The sequence below is a fragment of the Suillus discolor genome, assembly GCF_016758755.1.
Source record: "Suillus discolor strain FC423 chromosome Unknown F5147scaffold_49, whole genome shotgun sequence".
Classification (NCBI taxonomy): domain Eukaryota; kingdom Fungi; phylum Basidiomycota; class Agaricomycetes; order Boletales; family Suillaceae; genus Suillus; species Suillus discolor.
Window position 1 is genome coordinate 22,108 of NW_024541296.1, and position 25,176 is coordinate 47,283.

Genomic DNA, 25,176 nt, shown 5'->3' on the forward strand with positions numbered 1-25,176 from the left:
GCTCAAGAGTACAATGGTCATTCAATGATCAAAGTCCAACTTTGGTTCAACTAGAAACATCCGTAATCATAGTACAGAGGTGAAAAGTTCCTGTGAGTTCCTAAGAAGCTAATATCATTTGAACTTGTCCAGCAGCTTCGACCCGCCTGCAAAGAAACCACATCAGCAATGGATGACAGAACGTTGTTCAAGAGTAAACTCACTCTGCGCAAGACTCTCCAGGTGTCTCCTCGCATCCCTCCCCGCGATGCCTTCCACTGTGTCTAGTGCGCGCCCCGCGAGATTGGACCTGCCCCCTCCACCATTGCCTGTCCACATCGGTGCCGGCTGGTTCGGGGCGTAATAGCTCTGAGACTGCGGGTGCGTAGGAGGACCTTGTGAGAACGACCAGAATTAGCAACGCGAGGGCAGCTGTGAATAGAATATACGCACTATTATGGTGCACTTTGGACGAAGGCGAGCTCGGGATTCCCCATTCAGGTGGAGGGTATGGTCGAGGAGAATGCGAACCACCAGGAGGTTGTGCGGGAGGAACTTGGTGTTGGAAGTAGTCTTGGGCAAGTGGATTTGATGCGGGGTAGGTTTGGTAGGGATGCGGTGGCTTGTCCGTTGCCATGTAAGGTTCTTGAGGTACACCAGAATTTGGAATTGTGTTCGGATAGAATTGTTCTACGCGGGGGTAAGAGGAATTGTGTGAATGCGTCTTAGCATCATGTCGATCGTATCCTGGTCCGCCTATAGCGGAAGGCCTACCCTGGGGTGAGGGTGAAGGGTGGGAATCGAGGGGGGACAGCGGGATGATTGTACGGACCATAGTGAAGCTGTTGTTGACCAGGATATTGTGAACATGATGCAACAGGTACTTGTGAAGTCGGCGGGCGCGGAGAAATTGACGGGATTGCGGGCGAGATACTAGGACGCCTTAGACTCGCCTCCACAGAAGGCATTTGCATGATTGAAGAAGAAATCCCTGATGCATGGGATTCCTGTGGTGCTGAGACAACTTCTGACGGATGGTGTGATAATGTCTGTCGGGCGAGATCATCGGCCAAATATGCCACATTGGAAGATGCAGGTGGAGGAAGAGGGAAAGAAATTTGGGAGGATGGCCTGACAATGGAATGCGAAAAGCCTGGTCGCTGATAGAGCTGATGGGGACGCATGTCCATATCCACCTTATCGGAGGAATATACCGGTCTTGCTGACATTGGAGCCGGTGGAGGGCGAGAACTCATGTTAATAGCAGGAGGTCGGCTGCCCGCTGATGGCGAGCTCGTGGTCAGCGATGGACTCCTGGCTGGAACAGGCGGCGGGGACACAAAAGAGGCTGAGACACTGGATGAATGGCCGAGAGTGGGCTTGGTGGCTTCAGGTGGGACTAGTCTGACGTTGGGTGTACTGCTTGTTCGAGGACTTTGCGTCGGTTGTTCATCTTCCAGCCTATATGGAGGTGGAGCCTCATCCACCTGCTGCACTTCCTTCCTTTGTAGCCCAATCATGATACGCTCGTTGAGCTTCCTTCCATCGCTCCGCTTCTTCCTCGTGAGCTGTTTTATCTTCATACCTGGGGCGTGTTGCCCAATAATCCTGTAACTCCTTGACAGGAAATGTCTCATGTATCATACGATCACCGCGCAATGATTCAGCGGCAAAACCAGTTATACGCATATACCAGTCTGACGGGAGCGAATAGCCATCGGCATCGAGCGCTAGAAAGTTAAACTGTGGGTGAACAGGAAGTTGCTTTGAAGAAGAGACAACGGGCATGAATGCTGTTCCTTCGTCATATTCATCCCACATGGCCCCATAGATGATGCGCACCCCTGCGTGTCGAGCAGCATATATTTGCTTCCAGAGAAAGCGGCCCCCGTTGCGCTTTATGTCGTTGAGTCCCCATTGGCCGCCAGAGAGATTATAACCCTGTAGAACATAATCATAATCAGTAGGACAATGATCATAGACGGGCGTTACTGGACTTACGCTGCCTCCAGGAAGTACCACAGGTATGTAATCTACCCTTTTTTTGCCTTCATCTCCTCTTTTCTTCAAAAAATCAAAGTCCTGTTTGACTTTTTCATTCCCCCAGCGTTCCGCATCATCTTCATTTCCGTAACGTCCGATAGTCCAAGGGCTCAATGCATCAAATTCTTCTGTCCAGACTCGCAAGAACTCGGGGTTTGGGTCACTATCAGATGTCGATGTGCGCCAGTGTCCAGGTACACCTGCCATAAGATAAGCACCGCCTGGTGTAGAGGAACGAAAGAAATTAGTGATAGATCGCACGACTTCGGGAGAGTGATTTCTTTCGTTGAATCCAAAACCTTGGGGGGTAAGATGAACTAAACAACCATAGTGATATGGATCAAATGCATACCCCACAGAGCGATGACCGGGCTGCCTTTCTCGCGAAGATAATTGGGGCTGTCTAGAATGCATTTATCACGCACGAGATGCATCCAATCTTGCTCGAGCACTCGCTGAATCTTGTCTGGGTGAACACCCGAAACATCATACCTAGATACGTAATGAATATCGATCAAATGGGTTGACAAGTATGCGCACATGATGGCAAATACCCTCCCCTCTGCTTCAGCAGCCTCTCGAACACGATCACCCACTTCGTCTCTGATTTTCCTCATCGCGGTGCCCGCCTCTATGTCGCACTGGCCTGCAAATCGTTGCAAGAACGCGCCGTCGACACCGTGCAACGCCATCCAGTGAAAATGGCGCCTCACCGTCTTCGAGTGGCGCGAAGAAAATAGAAACATTTGTTCTCCGTCTGCATTTTTGAGACCTGTGGCAGGGTACAGTTCAGATGGGGAGTATTCAGATACATCTGGCCATATATCTGTATTGGGGCGTCCACCGTCTGGGAGCGGCTTATCAAACCAGTGTAGCCACCCATGATGGTTGGGATCCAAGGGTTCGCCATCTCCAGGACAGGTGAACCTGTAAAAGGAATGTTGAGTACGAGGCTCACTATATCATAATGCGTCCCATCATCCGTCTGCGACTTTGGACCACTCGAGAGACGCTCAAAGGTAATTATGAAACCTGGACGGCTCACGAGCTTGCATCTAAGAAATACGCGAACGCACCATCCTTGATATCCAACTAGAAATTTATCCTGTATTGTCTTTGGGTTTGCTCTGCGGTAAGGTTCAAGGTAATAAGTAACCGTGACGATGCCATTGCACGTTAGTTAGTAGTGAGGGTAAAGGTGAGCATACCTTTTGAGAACTCGTCCTTCTAACACTTTCCCCGACTGTCCCGACATGGTGTGAAACAAAGTAAGATGATGCTACGTCAAGTGCTACGCAGCTCCTAGGCCCAGGGCCATCAGAAACACACATAAATATCGCAGTTCCTGTAAGTATTTTAAGTTGTGACATAATCATTCCGTAAAATAATTATTGAAATCTCACGTTTGTTGCTGTGCACCAACTTCTATCAGTGCTTTTTTAAGCTTCCAGCTGCAGTCCCGGAGCACGCAACGCTGCCTTGATATGCTCAATATGAGTAGTCAGAGGGTAAAAGCTATTATTATTTTGAGTCATGAGACTCATGACATAATACCCAGCTAATGTTGTCCTCTTATATTGTCATCGAATCGATGGATGACTTTACCAGTGCCAAACACCATGGATAGTACTGCAGAAGAGCTCGCCAGCTATCTCGTACAGCAACTCAAAGTGTACGTTTATTTTCTAGACTAATACCACTTGATTTGATGGTCACTGGCAAGCCAGTAAAGTAGCTGGAGAGCGGCTCTTAGTTGCTATCGCAGGCGTCCCTGCGTCAGGCAAATCGACCCTGGCTGAGCTGGTGGTCGCCAAAGTTAACGCACTTTTGGCTGCTGATAACGTCACGCATCACACTTCTGCCATTCTGGTTGCCTTGGATGGGTGGCATCTGACACGCGCACAACTAGATGCCATGTTGGATCCTAAACTTGCGCATGATCGTCGCGGTGCACACTGGACTTTCGACGGACCATCTTACGTCGAGTTTGCCAAGCTTTTGCGTCAACCGGCAACTGCTGTGATAACTGCCCCTTCTTTTGATCATGCCCTGAAAGATCCCACCCCTCACGCTGTGTCGATATACCCTTCCCACCGCCTGGTTGTGATCGAGGGTTTATACTCCATGTTAAAGCACGAAATATGGGAGAAGGGCGCACAGCTAATGGACGAACGGTGGTGGATACAGGTAGATCTGGAGGAAGCGAAGCGACGATTGGTCAAGAGGCACGTCCTCACGGGCGTGGCTAAAGATATGGAAGAGGCAATATGGAGAGCCGAGCAGAATGATGAACCAAGTAAACGCCGTAATCTTCATAAAATGATATGAGGGATGCTAAATCTTGGCCTCCTAGATGGGAAGTTTATTGCGGAAAACCTATATGAACCCACAAGGATCATCAAGAGCTTGGACGACCCCAAATATACCCTTTGACCTACTGCAAAAAATTAAATCTCACTTCTCCGAATGCAATAAAATTTTAGGCTTCTACTGGGACTTGGTTCACTCGCCGATAAACCCCCGAATAAGGACAGATAAATCACAATCGAGTTGTAGACTGTGCATCACAGTGATTTTGCAGAACGTCTACCGATGCATAGCTCCCTTTCACTCTAATTACAGTATTTCTGAATCTCCACAGTCGATCGGTCTACTACGAGGAACGCCGACATCGCTGCCTGAATCCCGTGTCTCCGTGGCTGTAAGCATCCATGACGATGGCCATATTCAGGGGCTGCGAAAGAATAATATTCATAGGGTTTTGGTGGTTTGAAATCGGGTTTCCGTTCCTGAGTTGCAGGGAACCTGCTATACCCAAGCTGATCCACACCATAATGAGCTCGAACTCAGTAGCGGAGTTAGATAGGTGCTCACGTTTGCAAGACATGTGCGGGTTACGTATATACCGTTGCTCACAGTGGGTAGAACTTCGAGCACGATGCAGTGAGCCCTAATTGTTTTGCGCGACGTAAATGCCTCTTCCGGCAAATAAGACAGATAGTAATATATCGCGGCACTTATCGATGAGCTTCAAAATGGTTATCATACAGCATTTTCATTATCTTTGATCACGGATATACTGACGATTGGAACGATACATTTATCGTTCAGAGGGCACCCGTGGGTGTTTGCCACCATTTACATAGCTTAGTCAGTACGGGTAGAGCCTTCGGACGTTGTCGTAAGTAGTGTTCATCATGAGTCAATACTAGGTCACACTTGCTTCTGTCTGCCAGAGGCAGGCACGTTGCCAGCCCCACCAGTCCGTCGCCAACGTCATATAAAATGATCGTCCACGTAGGGAAGCCTCAGATCAGCAACTACGAGTCGACCGGCTCGATCAGGGTGAGTGTAGGAGACCATGCTAATACCGCTGATCAGGGTCTTGGTCGAATTGTTATTCAGGTGACAGTGAGCTTCACTTGCATGACATGTATTTGCGATATACAGAGCGAGGAAGAATTACGACACGCCAGTCGCCATATGAGACCTTTAAGCACCGCGACAATTGCATCTCTGACTTGTTGCCCGAAAAACATTTTCACAAACTGTGTCAAACATGCGCCTGCTAGACTACAATAGACGACAGCATCGCCCACGCGGTGCTCGCCATACTTCAATATTACCGTAGAGGTGAGCAGCTCGACAGTCTTTATATCACGAACAAAGTCTTACGGTGTGCTACACAATGTCTTCAGTGATATGAAAAAATGAGGATAACCTAAGACGAACGATTTGCTGATAACGTCACGTCTCCTGTAAATCATGCATACATTGCGAGGAAGCAAGAACTCGAAGATGCCATATGGCCCTTCATCGACACCAAGTGGGCGCAGAGTTGGATGTGTGGGAGCCATAGGGGAAGGGGATGCTGCGATGTGCAGATGACCCTGCAGCAGGCTTCTACGAAGCGCTGCAACTGGAGCGTACGACCCCGATTTGGCGCGGGTTGCAATCCGAGAATTTTGATTATAGTGTGGGTCACGATTGAAAATGTCTAATTGTTCTCCTCTCCTTGAGCAGAAATTTCTTTTCGCTTTGCCTAATCACCAGCGCAGTCGCCACAAAGCGTACCCGAGGAACCTTGAAAGGGGGCTTGGGAAGATGGGACGAGGCGGACGTCTTCCCAGGTAAATCTATCACCGGATAGTTTTGGGTTTGACGATGCGTACCAATAATCCACCATTTGGCATATGTGCATACGGCTATGTGCTTGCTGTACTTGATAGGTCTGCCACCAACTCACCACATCACGCATCATGATCGGGAGCTTCTGGAAAAGAGCGAACTGCGATAGCAATATTGGGTTGTCTGCTTTGGTGGCGATAATGCCGCAAACCGTAAATCGGTATTCCATTCCTGTAAATCACATGAAAACATCACGCGGCCAGCCAGTTGGCATGTTCCAAGATGTACCTTATGATTGGAGGAAACAGAGACGCCACACTCACCGGTTTCATTATTTCCTCTGAGGATAACTAAAAAAATTATTCAAGTTGAACGCATGACCAATAAATATTATAGGCATCTAGGCGGTATGCTGCCTCATGCTGAACATGTCACAAGACTCGAGATACTATAATGTCTCCTACTTCCGAGGTACTGGCATGATCAGTGAAACCGGCGCTAAAACCTCCGAGCGCTGGTAGGCTATGCACCTATGTGAATATTCATGGTGACCGCTGGAGCTCGAACTGGCGAAGAGCAACAACAGGATAGATTATCGTCAGGATAATACTTGATACAGGCACAAATCTCATAACAAGCTAACGTTACAGTACGTACTCGGAACAATCGTAATTTAGATGCAGATGACCAGCATTTCAAAACCCCCTAACGGGCCAAAAAAAAACAAGCAAATAGTGATGAGGCCAGATGTAAAGCTGGCGGGTACTAGGTGATGTATCGGGAATAAATGCTGGGGCGGAACCAAAACCAAGGAAGTCCAAATAAGCCTGCAAGAATGTCAAGAAACCTCTCAGCATGAGCGAGATAGTCAAGAATCCAGGAAAGAACACGGCAGATGGCAACATGATTAGACCATGACGAGTCTTCCCATAACGTACGTTCCTCCATTCACGAGGCCGACGTTCCCTACATCTTTGCCGCCGAACCCTACGGCTGGGCCAGGGAGGGTACCTTTCCACCCACATGGGTGGTATGGTGTGAGGCCAACAGTCTCATCCCATGAGTTGCGCTCCTCGACCCACTCGTTGGATACCTCGTCTTTGACTGCCGTAACGGGTGGGAGGGGGACGGCAGTCGCCTTTGTAGACTCTACGGGGAAAAGGTTGAATGGAAGAAGGGAAGTCGGTATCCATTGCGACGGGGACGGAGCACGACGTCGCCTCTTCGCAGACGCCTTTGGCTGTTCTGATGGTGACGTAGCCGGTTCATCACGAGTACGCTTGTTTGGTCGTGGATCAGAATCTGATGATGCGGCAGCACTCGAGGCAGCGGACGGCGGCAGGACGGATGCGACTTCCTGTGACGTCCCAGCAGAGTCACTAGATGTCATCTGGCTCGTGCGATTCGCAGTGTTTACGGGCTTAAGAATGCACCGCTTAACGTGACGGTTAAGATTAGACGCAACGCCAAAACGACGGCCACAAGTGTCACACACGAATGCTACAATTATAATTTCAAGTTTTAGCGTCGCACAGCCGCAGTAATTTTGTCACATACCTTTTTCTCCCGTGTGCACGAGCAAATGCTGCAAGGTAAAGACCCTTGACATGAGCTAGCTATTTATAGCGGCAAAGTAATATTGACCTTTCTCAACGTGGAGGGCCTATCAAAGGACTTCTCGCACATCCAGCAGGCATGCTTCTTCTCCCGTGGTCTTGGGCCTGAGCCTTCACTCTTGGTGTTGCGTGATGACGCTGACCTAGAGGAGCTTGCACATGCAGTGCGAATGGATTGTGTTATCTCTGCAGGGGTGGTGGAAGGCCCTGGTAATGCCAGGGCAGGTGGGAGCGGCGGCGGCGATGTTGAATGAGACGGAAGAACCATGTTGGACGAAGTTGGAAGATCAATACAGTAAGAGTGCGATGAAGAAGAAAAATGTGATGACGACGGGCTTTTATCGCATGCAGGGTATGGGTAGTGTAGTTGTTGCTGGTAGAATAAAGGCAGTGCGTCGGACCACTCACATGAGGTATGGCCGCCGGCGATGGTACGAAAGTTAGCTAAAGATGGGGGTATATCTAAAGATATAGGTGGTCCGGTGACCATGGCACGTAGGGCCGACGTTGTCGATGGGCCGCTATCTTGGAGAGAACATCTACCGCTCTGTATATCGTATGCGTCGTAGGTGGATGATCTTTCTAAGAAGCCTGAGACCCAATCCGACGTGTTTGACTGGGAAAGAGATGGACCGAGTTGAGCGCTCTGTATATGGTGCTGCCGAAAATTTGGCTGCCGGAGTAGAGGGCTTGGAGAGTGTAACATGGCGTAGAGGTCAGGGGGCGACTGGGTATGGACGAGGAGGACGAAGTCTGATGAAGTTCACGCCAATTCTGTGAGCAGGAAAGCTTATATATATAATTTGTTGGGTACATCCGTTGCAACCCTAAAGGTGCGAAGACATAAAGAAAACGAGGTCCAAATCTATGAAGGCCCAGGCAACAAGCAGCTGTTTTACGGCAGAATTTAGCATTCAACCCCAGCGGCTCACACCGTTTTCTACAATCGTAATTAGGCGTGGACCAAGCAGCTGGCTGGCGTAGCTCATCTGAGAACTCCGATAACTCATCTTGAACTCACCGTTTTCGCAGGAAGCCTCGGAGGCCCGCGTGTTGTTGAGGAAGATGACAGGCAAGCGCTGCGGGAAGGATCAATGTCATACTCTAATGGGTTGTCGGTCCGTGATAACAAAGGACTACTTCCCCCACTTGCACGCGTTGACTGAAGCAACAACATCTGAACTTCCACATGATTCTCGGCGGAGCGGAAATACCACGCTCGGTGAGGCCTCGTTGTCTGAGTAGTACAATGATGTCGCACAGGCTTCCTTTTCTGTGTCACTTCGAAGCTGGGCACGCAGGTGGGAGATATGAGGAACGACGATCCCGGTGGATTGAGATGCAATTGAGGAAATGAAGCATTCCTCGTGTATGATGGAAATAGAAGAAGAGCTCGCTGGATATGCATGCTTGAGTCTTATTCTCCTATACTTAGTTTAATAATTATTAGTCAGTAAAAATGACGCAGCCGCCGGTAGGAGGCGGGGGCACAGGAAATTCATTTCTGATTGCAGATAGCAACAAGATCAAGTTCCTTCATAGTTGAACTTCTTCAGGGCCCGAGGCTTAGGCGAAATCAATTACGTTTGTAGAGACTTGTTAATTTTCAAGGCTTTTGATAAACAATTACAAACAACGCTTCTTTCTGACCATGACAATAACAGCTGCCCAAAAGACAGCTATAGAGGAAGTCATTGAAATTATGGTTGCAACAACTCCAGCTCGAGGAAAACGTCAATTATCTGAATTGTTTATGGATCTGGTCGATAGATCAGAGTGGCCTGAATATTATGAGGTATTTCTAATATTCCGCGGAAACCAAACCCTACACGTATATATCCGAATCACATAGGTCATACCCGAACCCCGATGTATCAACGCCATCAAGTCAAGCGTTGAACGGAACAGATACAAGGACGCGCTCAACGCTTATACCGATCTGTCCCTCGTCTTTTGGAACGCGTTGTTCTACAATGAACCAGATAGTCAAATTGCTACTGATGCGCAGACTCTCAAGGTACGTTTTCCACTTCTTGTCCGCGGCGTAATTACCCTCAACACCATTTGGGCGTTCCGACCTTATCTATTCGCGTTTAGACTGTACTCGAAACTGAATGGCAGAAGAGAAGCATTCTTCCCGTGCCCCGACACTCGCCACCTCCCTCATCTGCTCAAAAGGTCCACGGAACGGGTCCCGCTGCACCGCCGCAGCCCTTTGTTATGCAGCCTTCTACTTCTACAACAACCAAACTAAGGACAACAGCCCCAACATCCGCTGTACCTCCAGCTTCCGAATCACAGACCGCCAAATCCACTCCTCTAAAGGGACCAGTGGCTACAGAAGAAAGGGTTGGGGATAGTGAGGCGATCGGCCGTCAGCTTGAGAAAACTCTCCCAAGATGGCAAGGCGTTGGTGAACTAGGGATGTCCGAGGTCAGCAAGGCGAGTATTCATGAATAGACTGCTCAACCGTGGTGATGTTTAATCCCCGTTTTTATACTTACATACTCGCTATGCCACAGGACCGACTGGTCGAAATTGTGCACAGTCCTCCTAAGACTCACACGCACGAGGACAATCGTGACCGGACCATGCTGACCGCGGCAGGGAATTTGACTGTTCCCCCAATTGTCGACAAGCTTCCCCCCGAAACGAGTAGGTTTCTTGTTATTTTTCTTCAAACCCGCTTACACGTTGTGTTAGCAAAACATTTCGATCGCTCTCCAGACACAAACGAGCTGTTCTGGTTTTCCGCTCCTCCAATGAATACCGCGCGAACACCAGCCCCACAGCATAGTCTGGCGTACTTGCATTTCTTGGCGACGAAACGCAAGAAAGAACTCGGCGAGGACTCGGACGTCATGGATGTCGACGGTGAAGCTGCAACAGGTCTTTCAAATCGACAGCGCACAGTTGCGCCTCCAACAGTTACCGAATTTCTGCAAGCAGCCATGAATTCAGCATCTACCGAGTACCTTTAGACAATTCATCTGTTCCCATCGGTATGATAACCTAAGTTGAGTTTTTTTTTGTCTGCCTGCCTCGTGCTCATTGGTCGTCATGCCATACAGACTTAATTGCTACTCAGAAGAATTTCATCCTTTTGATAGCTCCTCCAATGCTATTTTTCAACATTGTCCAACTTATTCGTCTAATTTATTCTGCATTTATCCCGCACTATTTAAGCACAAACTTGAGTCGGGAAGAACTCAAGCCATCTGTGTAATGTCTAGGTGAAATATACTGCAACGTATACTGGAGTCAAGTTGGACGTAAGTCATATATCCACGCACCGAAATATCTTGATTATTACTAGATGTCCTTAGTGTGAGACGTTGATACTGTTAGGTTACCCGATTCTACCACTACCTTTACGACTACATCGCGATAGGTCATTAATGCAGTCTTGAATAAGTACATCCTCGTGCCGTTCAAATCCGCGGAGAGCGTAATATTGTCAGTGTCGACAAGTGACGCAGAACATCTCCTATGCTAAGTAATCGAGTGTGCTTCGCGAGCAAAAATCAAGGAGATGGTGCTCGACAAACAGTGATTAGCAGCAGTTTAACATTGTTCTTTGGTTCCAGACACGTTCATCGAAGATAGGTTCCAGCCATTACGTTCAGCATGACGACGAAGCGGCAAGACCGATCTGGGGGCGGAATCGGCCACAGATCAAAATTTTATTTACGGTGCGTCCCAAATTGTGATCCTACAGTAAAAGGTTCGAATATTCTTCCCAGGGATAGTACTCCCCATTCAACCTTGGGGGGCCTCAAGCACTTGGATCTTCAGAGCGATCATTGTTGCCTTCGACCTCCCTCACAATGCCTTTCCATCTTCCTTCCTGTAGCTTCGAGGTTGGAAGGCAGTCAAGAGATTCCCCTTCGCAAACTACGATATAATGGCGGCCTCCCCAGTCTCCAACAAGACGAAGTTCTTCCCACCGCGAAGTTTTCTTTGTCGCCATACTGCCCGGTCGTACCGTTACGTGTACATATGTATTAAGAACTCACTCGACGGACTTTTGGACAATATGTACGTAGTATGTAATGGATCTAGTGGTATTCCCCCCCCTACATAAAGCAGACCAAATAGAAGGAAACGGCAGTCATTTATTTCTTCTTTATTATGGGAATAATTCCCAGCGACTGGCCAGGCCTCGTGCCGCGCATATATGTGCTGTTTTTGAATTTTGAATTTCCTACTGAATACATTATTACGAGTGGCACGTCCAATTGCGCACTGAAGTACTCGCGAGAAGAACTCGTTTCCTCTTGTAATTGGTATCTGAATCTAGAGGTAATTTCCTGATCGCGGCTTCTCCTGCGGCATGCCCGAGACCTAGGTCTAAGCTCATTACGGAGGCGTGGCTCCTTGTATGTGAATATTCGAAACTTGCAGGAGAAGCTAGCGGACTAATTCTACTGTTCATAATTATGCGGGCTCTAGAACTTTGCGGCTTTTCTATTTCTCGAAGAGGATCCCTGGTTTTTTTACCGCTAGCTAACCAGGTACATAAATATCAATCGGTGTGACAATCTTTACAAGACATGATCCTAATATGGGAGCTCGCTGATCAAGTCCTCGTGCCACTTGCAAGCTTGAGATCTTGAGATATGACAAACCCACCGAAAGAGCATCATCGCCTTCGGTCGATTCATCTTGTAAACGTTTGCAAGGGTGCACTGGCTCTATGATACACTTCTGATCTTCAAGTTGGCGCCTTCACATCCGGGGAATTAAAGACTGGAAACAGTGGAGTAGAGTGGAGTATGAAATTTGAATTGTAGGTCTAGAAGAGAATGAAAGAATGCCAGAAGCATGTCTACATCTCATGATCAATCAAAATATTTTATTTAAATAACGACGGAAGTTTATATCTCGCAATATGATGGGAACGACGGGGTGTACGAAATTGAAATACAGAGAAACTCCGTGACCTCGCTTTGCCTATATTTTGTGCGTCATACCAAGATGTGCAAGATTGCGAAAGACGGCACTAGCCTATAAGAAGTCCACATCACAGTGCGTCCAACAGTTCAAGGCCGGAAACACCTTACTTAAACCATTGGCATGGAATCGGGGTGTTGCCTGCTGTGTGTAGTGTGGAGAGACGTAGTAACCGTCCGCGGCGGAGGTGTGAATGAACCTTGCAGAGAGGGGTAAGCCGTCTGGGGCTGGGGAGAGTACACAGTCCCATATTGCAACGAAGACGTGGACTGCCCATACAACACAGGAGAGCCGAACGACGACTGAGAAAAGTTGGATGGATCGGGCGGAAAACGATTGGGTGTCATGCGAGTTGCCGCGCCGGCGCCTCTGTTTACGAATGGCTGCTGGTTGATGACAGAGGCGTAAACTCCTTTCTTGTACACGTGGCGTTTGTACAGTAGATAGGCGCCGACAGCAAAAAGCGAGAGGGCAGCCAAGGTTCCGAGGGTGCCACCAACTATCGCACCCACGTCTGAACTGCTAGATGACGAGCTTGAGCTCGAATTGCCTGGGGTGATGCTAGAAGAGTCTGGACCAAATAAACAGCAGTGATGAAGAGATGCAGCCATAGAATCAACCTGACATACTCTTTTGATAAGTGGCGTTCGCATCTGGGGTATTGAACATCTCGTATGTCCATGTTGACGCTAAAAAAACTCATCAATTGGTACCATGTCTTCGGAAGACAGAACAAACTCACGATTAGTAGTAGCCCAATAAGGTATGGACGCATCTCCAGCAAGCACATATCCAGAAGGGAAATATCTATAATTATAAGATATTGTGAGCGAGCTCAACAAACATGAAACGCGAACAAACTCTTGTGTCCATGATTGGTTTGTGGCGCATCCATCTGCCCATGCAGGCCATCTATGTGATCGTTAATATTTTCCGAGGAATACAAGAGGGATGACTTGCTCCCAGACAGAAGAATCATTAGCTCCTTGGCATAAAGTGCAGGCCATCATAAGATTATAGGACGACCAAGAACTTCTCTAATATTAGAACGATCGAAAACACAGCTGTCACCTCCACCTACCAATAGCAAGGATTCGCAGTCGAAGAATTTGGTAACGAGTACGAATAGCCGCTGTCCAGGACTGGCTGGTTGTAGTCTTGAGCGTGCACATGAGTTTACAACCAAGAAACAAGGGAAATCCACATACTGTTCCCAGTGCACGCACCCTCTACATAAGCGACCGTAAGACAAGGCGAGTAGCCCTGACTGTCGTCCATCCATGAGTATCCATCAATGCAGGCGGCAGGTGAGACGATGTTGCGCCTGGCTGGCTGCACTTGTACAGCCATAGTAGTTGAAACACTTGAAATCACAGACACAGAGAGATAGAAATTTAAGGATGTGACCGTAGTGTGGGCTCAGAGATGCACTGCCAAAGGGTCAGGGATGTGGGCAAGCATGCGGGTTGTCCTAATGAGTACAAGCATGTTCTTATCACCACGTTCCGACGCGGCATATCTGATGTCCTTGATGGAATCATGGCATAAGTAATGTATGTTACGAAGCCTGATGAATATTTGAATCACCGATTGGCAAGCGCTGAGTTGAGTCTGGTCTGGGGTATGAAATTTAGTCAAAAAGTAATACTAATACGGAATAGTGTAAACAAGTTCAAATTTGTTAACGTAAACTTTCAAACAAGTCTATGACTAAATAGGTTCATGTCATCAACCCAACACATTCGCCTTGTCTTCAGAATTGGCATCTAAACCAGAACCATTTCAGATTGCGTCACAAGATCGGTTCACCGAGCGCTTGTGCGGCTACAATGCGGCTGTAAGTAGCTTTCTTATTTACCCATAGCGATACCGCTGTAAGAGAAGAACGAAATAGAGTAAGAGATGCGAGCGGCGAGCTAACGTGAGTGAAGTTCGTCCTTGTAGCTCTTGTAAGGGTCGGGGCTCACGACTTGATGAAAGCGGGATTAAAAAAGAAAGCTCAGCATTGTTGGCAGAAACCGCTATGACATTTTAGTACCTAAAAGACAAAGCTAGAAATGAAGTAGTATGAGTAAGAGACAGTGTGCAAGGAGACGTGAACTATACCTCAGCGTTATTGACAGAACCGCTGATCAGAGGTGTAAACAAAGTAATATGAGATTATAATCTATGTTAAAGAGTCCGTGATGACAAACGAAAGAAAAGGAATACTGTCAATGTTACGTTGAACGTTCAACATGAGGTACCGAATGCGGGTGCCTCTGATATTTCAAGTATAAGAAACTTGAAAGATCACCTTAGTGTTAGACCATTGGTATGGCATCAGAACGTTGGCTGTTACCAGTATGTGTAGTGTAGACGGACACATCCATCCGTGGAACGGGCAAGGATGAGCCATGTGGAGATAGGTATGCAGTCTGATACTGCTGGGACGGAGATACGGACTGCCCATACATGGCAAGAGGGCCCGACATTGATGTAGCAAGATCGGATGAATCGGAGGGGATGCGGTTATGTGACGATGGTATAAAGGTCGTCCCTTGTTGGTTGATAGCCGAAGCATAACCTCCTTTCCTGTATACGTGGCGTCTGTACAATAGATAGGCGGCAATGACAAGAAAAGAGTGTGCGGCTGCGCCTCCGATGGTACCGCCAACTATCGCGCCCACGTCCGTTGATTTTGAGCTTGAGTTTGAACTGCTAGATGATGGGCTTGAACCTGAACCACTAGATAATGATGAGGCGCCCGGGGTGATGCTAGAGGAATCTAGACCAGATCAACAACAGTGATGAAGAGATCTAAACAACCTAACATACTCTTTTGATAGGTAGCGTTCGCATCTAGGATATTGAATGTCTCGTATGTCCATGTTGACGCTAAAAACTCATCAGTTGGTATCTTGCATTCTGAAAACAGAACCAACTCACGATTAGTAGTAGCCCAATAAGGTATGGACACATCTCCAGTAAGCACATATCCAGAAGGGTAATATCTATAAGATATTGTGAGCGCAGCTCAACAACTATGAATCTTGAACAAACTCCTGTGTCCAATTTTGGTTCGTGGGACATCCAGCTGCCCATGCAGGCCATCTATATAATCGTTGATATTTCCCCGAAAAATACGAGACAGATGACTTGCTCCGAGACAGAAGAAGTACTAACTCCTTGACATAAAGTGCAGGCCATCATAAGATTATAGGACGACCAAGAACTGCTCTAATATCAGAACGATCGAAGACGCAGTTGTCACCGCCACTTACCAGTAGCATGCATTCGCGTTCGAAGAATTTGGCAAGTTGTAAAAAGTGTCGTTGAGCAGAATTGGCTGATCATAATCTCAGAGAGCGCGCATGAGTTTACGGCCAAGAAAGAAGGAAAATCCACATACTGTTCTCATAACATGGAGCTTCTACATAAGCGACAGTAGTACAAGGCGAGTAGCCCTGACTGTTGTCCATCCATGAGTATTCACTCATGCAGGTGGCAGATGAGCCGATATTGCGCTTGACTGGATGAACTTGTACGGCCGAGACAATCAAGACACCTGAAATCACAGACATAACAAGATAGAAACCTGAGGACGCGACTATGGTGTGGGCTTAGATGGACTGGAAGAGGGCTAGAGATGTGAACAAGTGGGATACGGGCTATCCTAATGAGTGCAAGCATGCTCTTATCTCCAGGTTCCAGCGCTCGGAAGAGGCATATACCGCATATCTTCTTCTGATGAGCTTGATAGAATCATGGCATATATCGTAAGATCTAACCGGGTTATAAAGATCTTGCCTGATGAATCACCCGCTAGCTGAGCGCTGAATATTGAATATTGAGTCTGTGTCATGTGAGTTGGGATATGAGCCTTGTGGTGTTCAAACAAGTTCAAATTTGTACAACGCCACCACTACGTACAATGCGTGACGTCATCGACAAGATAACGAGTAAACGATAAACGATGTTTCATTGGCTAACTACGCTACTGATGTAACTCAGGCACCACATATAGTAAGTACCTCGTCAGCTCATTGAAGAGAAAATTACACGAGAAATTATGAGCGTGGATGGAGATATTGTAAGTGTGCAGGTAAATCAAATGAGCGCTGAGCATGTCCGACCGATGGATTGACTATACGCCTATAAGCTCCCCATATTTGCGCTGCCAATCGAATGCTCGCAATATGCCACGTGTGCGCAATTTTGGTTGCCACCACTGTTGAAAATTGGTACGGCGGGTTGATCGACGGTACAGTGCCCAGGTAATATCGGGATGCGTGCATTGGCCAAACAGAAGCATCATCGACGAACAGGCATCGTGCGGAGCGCAGATACAATTCTGTTGTTGGAATAGATGTTTTTGCTTCGTGAAGAAGCACGGAAGTTGAATCAAACACTTCCTGCGACGACCTATTGCGCGTTTCCGCGAAACGACGACACTCGACAAATAGATTAGTGCTGCTGTGGTCCGGTTCTCTGTGGTCCGGTTCGGTTTTTTTCTGGTCCGAACTCGAACCGAACCTGAAAATTTTCAGTGGTGAGCGTGAAAAAAAAATCATTGAAAGACTAGTTTACACATCAAGTAGCTACTCCAATGACATGGCTACATATGACTGTAGCCGCTGATCCAAGAGCTGACTGATTTGATCTATACAAATGGTGAGAATGAAATAAAACACAATAACAACCAATGCTTACCGTCGATGTTAGTGGGTAATGTGAACCTGCGGCGTCTGATCCAGACAAGCAATTTGAAGTAAGCTGCCTTGTAAGGCACGCATCAGTGAGAGTGTTTGCCAGAATTGAAATCATTTTACCTCTGTCGTTAGCGAAGGAAGACATTCAGGACAATGAGAGAGGTACGTGCGGTTTGAGTTGCGCCTCCATTCTCAGATGTTGCCGTCACCTTTTTGTATACACAGAACAGGGAGAAAACACCTGCACGTCTCGAGTGAGAGGTGGCGGGTGAGAGACAGCGGGGTGAGAGACAGTGGGTGAGATACAGCTAGCACGCCGAAGAGAGATAGTATCACGGCCACCGGAAAAAATGCGTTCAACAGCAACAGCTGAGCCCGGAATAGCGAGAATATCACGAGCCAGACGTGAGAGGTCATTGAGGTATGTTGGGAGTGGGCAGCGCACCTTGTTTGTCTCCTCGACAACTTTCTTTCTCCCATTCCTCTTCTCCTTTCTCTTTCCCCCGGTGTCTTCCTTTCTCCTTCACCAAAGTGTCATCCGCATTCGCCTTAGCCATGCCAGCATTTGCTGGCGTGTGCTGGGCGCATGCGCTAGACACTGGTTGTTGCTGGAGTGGGGTAGTGATTGCAGCAAGTGGTGGTGGTGGTGGCGGCACGGTTGACTCAATCAGTAAATAAAATGAAAACAGATATACAAATAACTACCTTGAGGACAGAGTCTTGAGAGTTGATTGATTAGTACTAATCTTCAAAAAGGCTAAAAGTAGCCTAATTAACCAATAGTGCAACTCCTGAAGACGACACTTTGACGTCATCGTAGTTGAAGTCGAAGTCGAAGTCGAAGTCGACAATGGGTTCGGGGTTCGGAATGGTTCGGGAAGGTCGAACCAGAACTGGACCATTTGGGAAGATCTAGAACCGAGAACTGTTTTCCGGTCCGGTTCTGGCTGGCGCGAGAACCATGGACCGAACCACAGAGAACCGGACCAAAAGTCCGGTTTGAACCATGGTTTTGGACTGGACTGCAGCAGCACTAAAATAGATGGTGTGGAGTCTCCAAGCACTTGCATCCAAAGCGGCACCATGGAGAGGTATTTTGCAGACGAGTGAAAAACACACTCGCAGTGGCCAATTGTCATGACCGTGCATAGAGTTGTACCAATGCCGCAAATGCATATGGTGTGCGCACATATGGGTGTTCTGGTGGAGCATGCGAGTCATAAAGAGGCAGCGCGAGGGTACTGCGAGGCTTAAAGGTCGGATCAGCTGCAGCGCTGCACGAGAGTATGTAAGTAAGTAAAGAAGATATAGGAGACTCAACGAATTTTGAAGTCGAAGAATATAGCGAGAAAGTATTGAGTGTAAATGTCGCGGATGGAACAGGATAAGGGCAAATTAATTGAGTATGAGAATCACGAGCAAATGTATCGACAATCGCATTAGCTTGGGCAGGAAGGGAGGATGAAGTGGTGTGAGCCTTGATGTGTGAGAGAGTGGGAGGATTAGAAGAGGATGATAGAATGGATGATAGCCAACGATAGAGTGAATGCGCGGGTAATGTAGACCAGGAGTGGGGTAGAAGGGGCGAGACGATGCTTGATTCAATAATGCATACAGCATTTAGATGATCGCTGTGAATTGTGGTGTTTGGCACACCGCCTGAACGAGCCAACAAAGCGGATACAATAAGACCATACACTTCCCGTGGAGGATGGTTGCTCCGTTAGCGTAGTTATCCAAAGACCCCACAAGTGAGCCTGTCACAGCGGTGAAGGTACAACAATTCAGATGGTGAGTCTGAACAATGTTGGGTCTTGCAGAACCTAGCTGCTATTCGACCCTAAAGGGTTTCTGGACCAGGCTCAAGGCTCAGAGAAGAGGAAATATGATAGAAACTTGCTGAATACTCAGACTCATAGTAGAACTGGTGAAAAGGTAACTTGATTATGTAAGCTACAAAGTGCCAACATAAGGTAAGGTAAAGACAGTCTCTACAAGCCTAGCCAGAAATGAATCCCTACAGCGGTTACTGCGAAAGTTACGGAACGTACACAATTGAAGTTCGCCTGGGGTGGTACCATTGAACCATCACAAGCGATCAGGGAATCTGGCAGAAGCTGATGTGGGAGTTGGGGGGAAACATGTACAGCACCAAGTAGGGCTAATTCAGCATAATGTTGCCTAACAGCCCGTGGAATAAGTAGTGAGGCTTGGTCAGGCAAAGGTATGGCACTGGGTTGGATCCCAAGATAGATATTGGACAGGGCACCTGGATTGAGAGATTGTAGCCAACCACCAAGCATGCAAATTGTCGCGGGAGAAAGTCGCAGGCTAAGACGAGGAAGGTCCGCGGGTTGGGCAGTGAGGAGGTCACCAAGCCGCGAGTACCCTTCAGTCTCAAGAACTGAAATGAGATATGGGGAGAGTGGAAAGGAAGAAGATGGACATGCACGCAAAAGATGGCGAAGAGCGATGTCGCCAAGCAGGAATGACTGATCGGTAGTTGGTACACTGAGCTCAGAGTGCCGCAGAGTCTCATGTGCGATAATCCAAGTCATAGGTAAAGCACGCTTCAGCCGTATAAAACTCTGCTGCAAAGAAGGCCCATCCAAAGGGTACATGCAGTGGTTCAGGCTGCACATCCAGTCGGACAACGTAATCGCTGCCATGGTATGAAAGGCCGGGATGTGGTGATTAAGGTCACGTAACATACCCTGGAGTGCGAGTGTGTCATTGAGACAGGAGATGGAGGCAAAGCCCATGCCAAAGAGGTCAGTGGGCAAGGAGAGAAGTGTGGAATTGAAATGGAATGGGAAGTGGTAGTAGTCGTGCACATGTCGTGCAATCATATGATCCAGTTGTTGTGCTTGCATTCTTGTTACTGGCTGGAAGGCAAGAAGGGGGCGAATACGAGACACGAGACACTGTGATATAATGCGACGTAGAGCAGTGAGTGGTAATTGGCAGTGCATACGAGGGAAACTGAATGAAACAATGATGTCACGTATTTTTGCAAACTGTGTGAGTGGATCATTGACAGACACACACAAAAATTCGATGTGAGATGTAATCACGCGAACAGAGCACATACACACTGTTGGTGAAGTCGGGTCAGCGGGCCACACTGAGGGCAGTGAAAGAGACATCGGAGGATCAGGGACATTGAGAACAAACACCGCTGATTTGTCCCAATTGGTGAGCCATCCATAGGCAGCCTGAAAACGCTCCATTGCCAAACAAGACCGTTCGAGTGATGGTAGACTCCCTGCAAAAAGCAAGGAGTCATCTGTTGCCTCACACATTGCAAGTGCAAGTGATAGGCGGTCTGCTGGGACATGCTCCCTATGATCCATATGCTGGATGGAGGAGATAGTGACTCCATCGTGATGCGCAAGGAAGAGATCATGAAGCCAGTGGTTACCGAGACTGGTTGTGAGTGTTGACTTGAGGGGAGAAATCGGGCCACCTTGCTTTGTTACACCAGTGATAGTCAAGGGTTTGGTTAGTCCATATGCGGTATGCACGCAGTACGGAACCTCCGACTGTGCTGACGAGTCGAAATCGATGATGGTTTGTGGAAGACCGTAAGCAGCGATGGCATCATAAAATCCTTGAGGTTCGAGTTTGTCGAAGCCTTTCTGTTGGTCTCTGCGAAGGAGGAATAATGGTGTGTGATGACGATTTGACCAACATTCCAACTGCGAAAGAAAGGATGTCAGGTCCCTTCCTTGAACAACCGGTTGTGTTGCAACCTGCCCTTCGGGAAGGACATGAAGTCTAGCGAGGTAAGGGATAAGAAGTGAATTGAGCCATGCGAAAGGGATGTTGAGCAAGAAGTTACTGCAACAGATTCCACGGTAGTTGGCGAGTGATGTCCGTGGGCCTCATTTGTAAATAGTCGTCATGTTGGTTGGTTTCACCGATGCTGGAAAATGTGAGTTGCAAATTTCGTAGTTGATGAGCTGAAGCACGAGACGGAGTGCAGTGTCACTGAGTGACTTCACACACCACTTTTCCCAGTTGTCAGGTCCAGGGCTCGGGCAAGGATTGCCTTTGTGCAAAGTTGCTCGCAGGGACTCGACTGTCATTGCCACTGGCCAAGTAAAGGGGTCTCGTGATGTTCGTGATTTGATGGATAGTGCGGACGGTGTTTCCAGCCATGGCTTCTGCACTGTGGGATGATCCCACCGAGTAAAAAGGTCAGTGAAATATGTCTGAGTCTCCCGTTGGATATCCTCGGCGGACGTGAAGAATTTCATCCTATCTCCCGGATGAGCAAGGGCGAGAGGCGGACCACCATGATATATTCGGGGATAGAGTTTTTTTGCAGAGGATCCCATGAGCACAGCTCGAATATGACCTTGTGCTGACTGTTGGGCCCGACTTCGCAATTCTTTACGTTCCTCAACGTAACGAATGCGAGCGAGTGTGCGACATAGGGACAGGAGATATTGCAGAAATTGGGGTGCCTGGTCCCCTTGAGCAATAAGAATGCATCCATGAGTATGAAGATAATTGACAACCCAAGGAGCCTTAGAGGCTAGCTCGGGGATGCGGTGAGTACGTGTCGCAGCGATCAGTCGCCCTAATCGATGTGTCTCACGGACAAGGATGCGGATGGTGGGATTAATGATTTTGCGTGCACCACCCTGCGCCCGGGTCATCCACCGTGGCTGTTCAAAGTGAAGGCTAGCCGCATTGCAAATAATGTCAGTTAAGGCATGATATAATGCATCAAAGGAAGAGTCATCAGCAACAGATGCATCAGAGAGACCACGCAGAAGTAGTTGGTGATCAACTTCATTTGAGAAAGCAATGAAGTGTGCACGTTCGTGGCATTTTGGGTACAAGGGCCGAACACGTTGATTAATAGAGTTTGTCCGATTTGAAGGGAAAACAGGGTTCTGACCATCGGGGGCTGACAGAGACAATATAGCACGAATAGGTCGGTGGTCGGTGCTTCCTATGAAGTAGTCGATAACCTCAATCTCAGAGGATTGGACACCGTCTGTGGAATGCACAGCATGGTTGATGACTGATTGGCCAAGGTGATTGCGAAAGGTGTAAGTGAGTGCCACATCCACATCTCGTTGAGCGTCCCAAATGTCAATGGCGTGACAGTCACGCAGGAATGTTCGATATTGAAGCTGGGTCTGAGAAAGCGAAGTGGACCGAGAAGAGCTTTCACTGGTGTTGAGTGTAACATTGCAATCGCCAATTAGAGACCAGGAGTAGGGAGATTGCTGGCAAAGTTGTGTGACTGACGGCCAAAATGCAGGTGAACAGTCGGGATCAATACCTGCACAAGTTCCAGGGTCCCAGGGGGCGTAAACACCAATGAGACGGTGAGGAAAACCCCCATTCGGCGTAGGTATGACAAGGTCAACAGCAACCACTCTACCCTGCAGTGATGAAGCAAAGGAACTGTCAACATATTGAGCATGAATTGTGTTCGAAACTCCGAGAATAACGCCCCATTTGCCTTGAGCAGGGGAGCCCGTGGTGCGCACACCAGGGTTTTCATGTGTTATATCCAGGTGCACGGACATGGGAGGCCGCAGGTGTCGGCAATTTGGTCTCATTGATCACCCAGATGTGTGGCCGATGCTGTTGTAGCATGGAGGAGATTGCATTACATTTCATGAGGTCTCCTACGCCATTAGCATTAAGGGATACAATGTGAAGCGGATGAGACGCATGAACTATCATCGGAAGAAGGAGCAGACCGAAAAGAACAATCCAAGCACGGGAGGACACTGGCGAAGCGATCACAAATAAAGATTGAACGAAAGCAAACAGAAGATGTAGAAGAGAATAGCAGACGCAGGCGAAGCGAGACACAAGTACTGAAAGTGAAGCTGGTACGAAAACACGGACGACGGACACAAGGCATTGGCATAACAGCAAGCGCCGCTTTGCTCGCTCATGCACCATACTCTGACCTCTCCCACTGTCCACCCATTTACTATGGAACAGAGGGCAATTGATGGTCAGAAGTGACGCGAAGAAAACTGCATACAGCCAGCATACCTCCTGTTCCATACGGTCCAGATCACGAGACGGACCGGCTGGTGAAAAAGGTTGCTGCCCAGATGGCAGAGAAGGAACAGAAGCAGCGTCATCAGACATGCGCTGATGAGGTTCATAACGATGGTTGTCTTCCTCCTCAGGAGGTGGCCTCTCATGAGACATGGGGACATTACCACCATGCCCCACAGGTTGAGAGGAGTCAGTAGGAGCGGGATGAGGCATGGATTGACCAAGGAACTGCGTTCCCTGTGCAAATTGTAGGGCAGACAGCTGCTGAGCAATGGTGTCTTTTTCCTTCTCGACCCGGTCATGGTCATGCTCCGTCTCGGCTAAGAGAGTGTCCATCCTAGCGCGCTGGGCAGACGAAGGCTTTCCGTCGAGGGTCTCTCGGTAACGGACCATGCGCTCCTCAAGGCGGCCGCAGGTAGATTCAAGGGATGCATATCTTGCGGACAGCGCAGCAGAAGTCGAAACAGCGCAAATAGAGGCCATCATTTGCTGTGCAACCTCGTTTTGCTTCTCGAGAGCACGCCAGGTCTGTGCAAGAACCTGATTAACTGTGCCTACTGTCTCTGCTCCTTGTCTGCGTAGTTCATCGACCTGAACTTGGAGGTGTGACACTTGAGGTGACGAAGAGCCTGCAGCACGGGAAGGGTTTGCTGGGGCTCCAACGGAGTTGAAAAGATACAGAAGGTCAGGGACACCAACGGTGATGTTACGGAATCGAGTCCATGAGGACGGGAGGCCCTCACCAAAATCCTCGAGGAACTGGTTAGTTGTTTGCCAGTTACGGAGAACGACGGTGTAAGTGCTCCCTTCAAGAGCGACACGGGAGAACCGAACCACATCTTGCCCATATTTCTTTCTTAGTTCCGCATTAAATTGAGCTTGAGGGTTCTGGAGAACCTCGCATCCGCCGATAGCAATCTCTCCACCATACGTAGGTTCAACAAATCGAGGGCGAGTAGGATGGTAAGTGTGGTGGTTGACATAGGGTGGCGCGGTTAATACAGTGTCAATGTCCTCTGAACGCAAGAGATCAAAGGAAATGCGAAGTCGTCCACCAAGGTTGCTAGTTCGGTCCTGTTGGAAGGCGAAATTACGAGAACGGAACCATTCACGTAGTAGCGGGTGAACTGTCCTCATCTCCTCTTCCGAGTTAACCTGAAAAATAAGTCGACGGCTTTTATCAGCGCCCCTTCCAGCACGCCATTTAGCATGCACGTTTCCTTGATGAAGGTCATTGATGTCAGTCAACAACTGTTGCAGAATGTCGGGCCGAGGTACAGAGGATAGTGCAGGATGTAGCGAGACATGGACATAATCCAGGTTGCCAGATACATCTCCTTTTCGGATAATGATGTCTGGTGTAGCTTTTTGTTGTTGTAGTTGACGGAGAAGACGTTCGAGATGAGTCCTGGCAGACGTCGGAGATGTATGATCGAGGCCGATGACAGTCAGCTCCATGCCTATTGCTGACGATCCTTCGACGTTAACGTCTTCATTGGACGGTGATGAGGGTCGGTTTGTGAATGAGGGTAAAGGAGGGTACTGAGGAGCAGGGGGGAGCTGGTAGCTGGTGTGATGTAAACCGGGAGGAATAGGGGGCTGTAACGACGCAGAAGGTTGATTCATTTCCGATAACGCTTTAATTGGGCTTGGGCTCGAGTAATCGTACGACGAAACCCTTATATAATCAGGTCTCATGACTGGATGTTGAAGTTGCTTCGACTTGT

At 48.3% G+C, this 25,176-nt stretch overlaps 9 protein-coding genes across 9 annotated transcripts; 3 read left to right on the top strand and 6 right to left on the bottom strand.

The window, feature by feature from the left end:
• On the bottom strand, positions 1-3,330 carry F5147DRAFT_708076 (uncharacterized protein). Its single transcript, XM_041438112.1, has 10 exons — positions 3,231-3,330; positions 3,099-3,149; positions 2,563-2,949; positions 2,375-2,514; positions 1,981-2,321; positions 1,467-1,920; positions 792-1,432; positions 433-754; positions 204-374; positions 1-146 (listed from the first exon to the last, which is right to left on the bottom strand). The coding sequence occupies exons 1-10, from the start codon at positions 3,275-3,277 to the stop codon at positions 115-117; spliced, it is 2,586 nt and encodes an 861-aa protein (XP_041289969.1). The 5' UTR covers positions 3,278-3,330; the 3' UTR covers positions 1-114.
• A 110-nt stretch (positions 3,331-3,440) lies between these two features.
• On the top strand, positions 3,441-4,519 carry F5147DRAFT_708082 (P-loop containing nucleoside triphosphate hydrolase protein). The gene is made up of 4 exons (XM_041438113.1): positions 3,441-3,530; positions 3,581-3,694; positions 3,750-4,318; positions 4,376-4,519. Exons 2-4 carry the CDS (start codon positions 3,618-3,620, stop codon positions 4,453-4,455), a joined length of 726 nt encoding a protein of 241 aa, XP_041289970.1. The 5' UTR covers positions 3,441-3,530; positions 3,581-3,617; the 3' UTR covers positions 4,456-4,519.
• Positions 4,520-7,057: 2,538 nt separating this feature from the next.
• On the bottom strand, positions 7,058-8,034 carry F5147DRAFT_581395 (uncharacterized protein; the record flags this gene model as incomplete). Its single annotated transcript, XM_041431597.1, has 3 exons — positions 7,058-7,650; positions 7,708-7,735; positions 7,795-8,034. The coding sequence occupies 3 exons, from the start codon at positions 8,032-8,034 to the stop codon at positions 7,058-7,060; spliced, it is 861 nt and encodes a 286-aa protein (XP_041289971.1).
• Positions 8,035-9,416: 1,382 nt separating this feature from the next.
• Positions 9,417-10,276, top strand: F5147DRAFT_295921 (Bromodomain-containing protein; the record flags this gene model as incomplete). Its single annotated transcript, XM_041429080.1, has 3 exons — positions 9,417-9,561; positions 9,619-9,783; positions 9,864-10,276. Coding segments are annotated over 3 exons (673 nt in total), but the record flags the coding sequence as incomplete, so codon positions are not given.
• Positions 10,277-10,857, top strand: F5147DRAFT_295922 (uncharacterized protein; the record flags this gene model as incomplete). Its single annotated transcript, XM_041429081.1, has 2 exons — positions 10,277-10,421; positions 10,470-10,857. 2 exons carry the CDS (start codon positions 10,280-10,282, stop codon positions 10,745-10,747), a joined length of 420 nt encoding a protein of 139 aa, XP_041289973.1. The 3' UTR covers positions 10,748-10,857.
• A 1,645-nt stretch (positions 10,858-12,502) lies between these two features.
• F5147DRAFT_708097 (uncharacterized protein) lies at positions 12,503-14,268 on the bottom strand. The gene is made up of 7 exons (XM_041438114.1): positions 13,928-14,268; positions 13,801-13,876; positions 13,680-13,751; positions 13,581-13,631; positions 13,462-13,526; positions 13,349-13,408; positions 12,503-13,290 (listed from the first exon to the last, which is right to left on the bottom strand). Exons 1-7 carry the CDS (start codon positions 14,067-14,069, stop codon positions 12,830-12,832), a joined length of 927 nt encoding a protein of 308 aa, XP_041289974.1. The 5' UTR covers positions 14,070-14,268; the 3' UTR covers positions 12,503-12,829.
• A 461-nt stretch (positions 14,269-14,729) lies between these two features.
• F5147DRAFT_295966 (uncharacterized protein) lies at positions 14,730-16,578 on the bottom strand. The gene is made up of 8 exons (XM_041429082.1): positions 16,490-16,578; positions 16,111-16,439; positions 15,983-16,058; positions 15,862-15,933; positions 15,762-15,812; positions 15,648-15,712; positions 15,537-15,596; positions 14,730-15,486 (listed from the first exon to the last, which is right to left on the bottom strand). The coding sequence occupies exons 2-8, from the start codon at positions 16,280-16,282 to the stop codon at positions 15,023-15,025; spliced, it is 960 nt and encodes a 319-aa protein (XP_041289975.1). The 5' UTR covers positions 16,283-16,439; positions 16,490-16,578; the 3' UTR covers positions 14,730-15,022.
• A 3,288-nt stretch (positions 16,579-19,866) lies between these two features.
• Positions 19,867-20,493, bottom strand: F5147DRAFT_526232 (uncharacterized protein; the record flags this gene model as incomplete). Its single annotated transcript, XM_041429996.1, has 1 exon — positions 19,867-20,493. A coding segment is annotated over one exon (627 nt), but the record flags the coding sequence as incomplete, so codon positions are not given.
• A 2,514-nt stretch (positions 20,494-23,007) lies between these two features.
• Positions 23,008-24,748, bottom strand: F5147DRAFT_708105 (uncharacterized protein; the record flags this gene model as incomplete). The annotated part of the gene is made up of 2 exons (XM_041438115.1): positions 23,441-24,748; positions 23,008-23,375 (listed from the first exon to the last, which is right to left on the bottom strand). A coding segment is annotated over exon 1 (1,146 nt), but the record flags the coding sequence as incomplete, so codon positions are not given.
• Between the last annotated feature and the right edge of the window lie 428 nt (positions 24,749-25,176).

Coding starts and splice junctions, on each gene's coding strand:
- F5147DRAFT_708097 (XM_041438114.1), bottom strand. CDS start 14,069: ATGGCTGTACAAGTGCAGCCAGCCAGGCGCAACATCGTCTCACCTGCC. Junction 13,632..13,679: donor AATGATTCTTCTGTCTGGGA/GCAAGTCATCCC, acceptor ACGATCACATAG/ATGGCCTGCATGGGCAGATG. Junction 13,527..13,580: donor AACCAATCATGGACACAAGA/GTTTGTTCGCGT, acceptor TTATAATTATAG/ATATTTCCCTTCTGGATATG.
- F5147DRAFT_708082 (XM_041438113.1), top strand. CDS start 3,618: ATGACTTTACCAGTGCCAAACACCATGGATAGTACTGCAGAAGAGCTC. Junction 3,695..3,749: donor CTCGTACAGCAACTCAAAGT/GTACGTTTATTT, acceptor CTGGCAAGCCAG/TAAAGTAGCTGGAGAGCGGC. Junction 4,319..4,375: donor CGAGCAGAATGATGAACCAA/GTAAACGCCGTA, acceptor TTGGCCTCCTAG/ATGGGAAGTTTATTGCGGAA.
- F5147DRAFT_295966 (XM_041429082.1), bottom strand. CDS start 16,282: ATGTCTGTGATTTCAGGTGTCTTGATTGTCTCGGCCGTACAAGTTCAT. Junction 16,059..16,110: donor AGCTCCATGTTATGAGAACA/GTATGTGGATTT, acceptor GCGCTCTCTGAG/ATTATGATCAGCCAATTCTG. Junction 15,934..15,982: donor AACGCGAATGCATGCTACTG/GTAAGTGGCGGT, acceptor ATATTAGAGCAG/TTCTTGGTCGTCCTATAATC.
- F5147DRAFT_708076 (XM_041438112.1), bottom strand. CDS start 3,277: ATGTCGGGACAGTCGGGGAAAGTGTTAGAAGGACGAGTTCTCAAAAG. Junction 2,515..2,562: donor GGGAGGGTATTTGCCATCAT/GTGCGCATACTT, acceptor TTACGTATCTAG/GTATGATGTTTCGGGTGTTC. Junction 755..791: donor GTCCGTACAATCATCCCGCT/GTCCCCCCTCGA, acceptor CCCTCACCCCAG/GGTAGGCCTTCCGCTATAGG.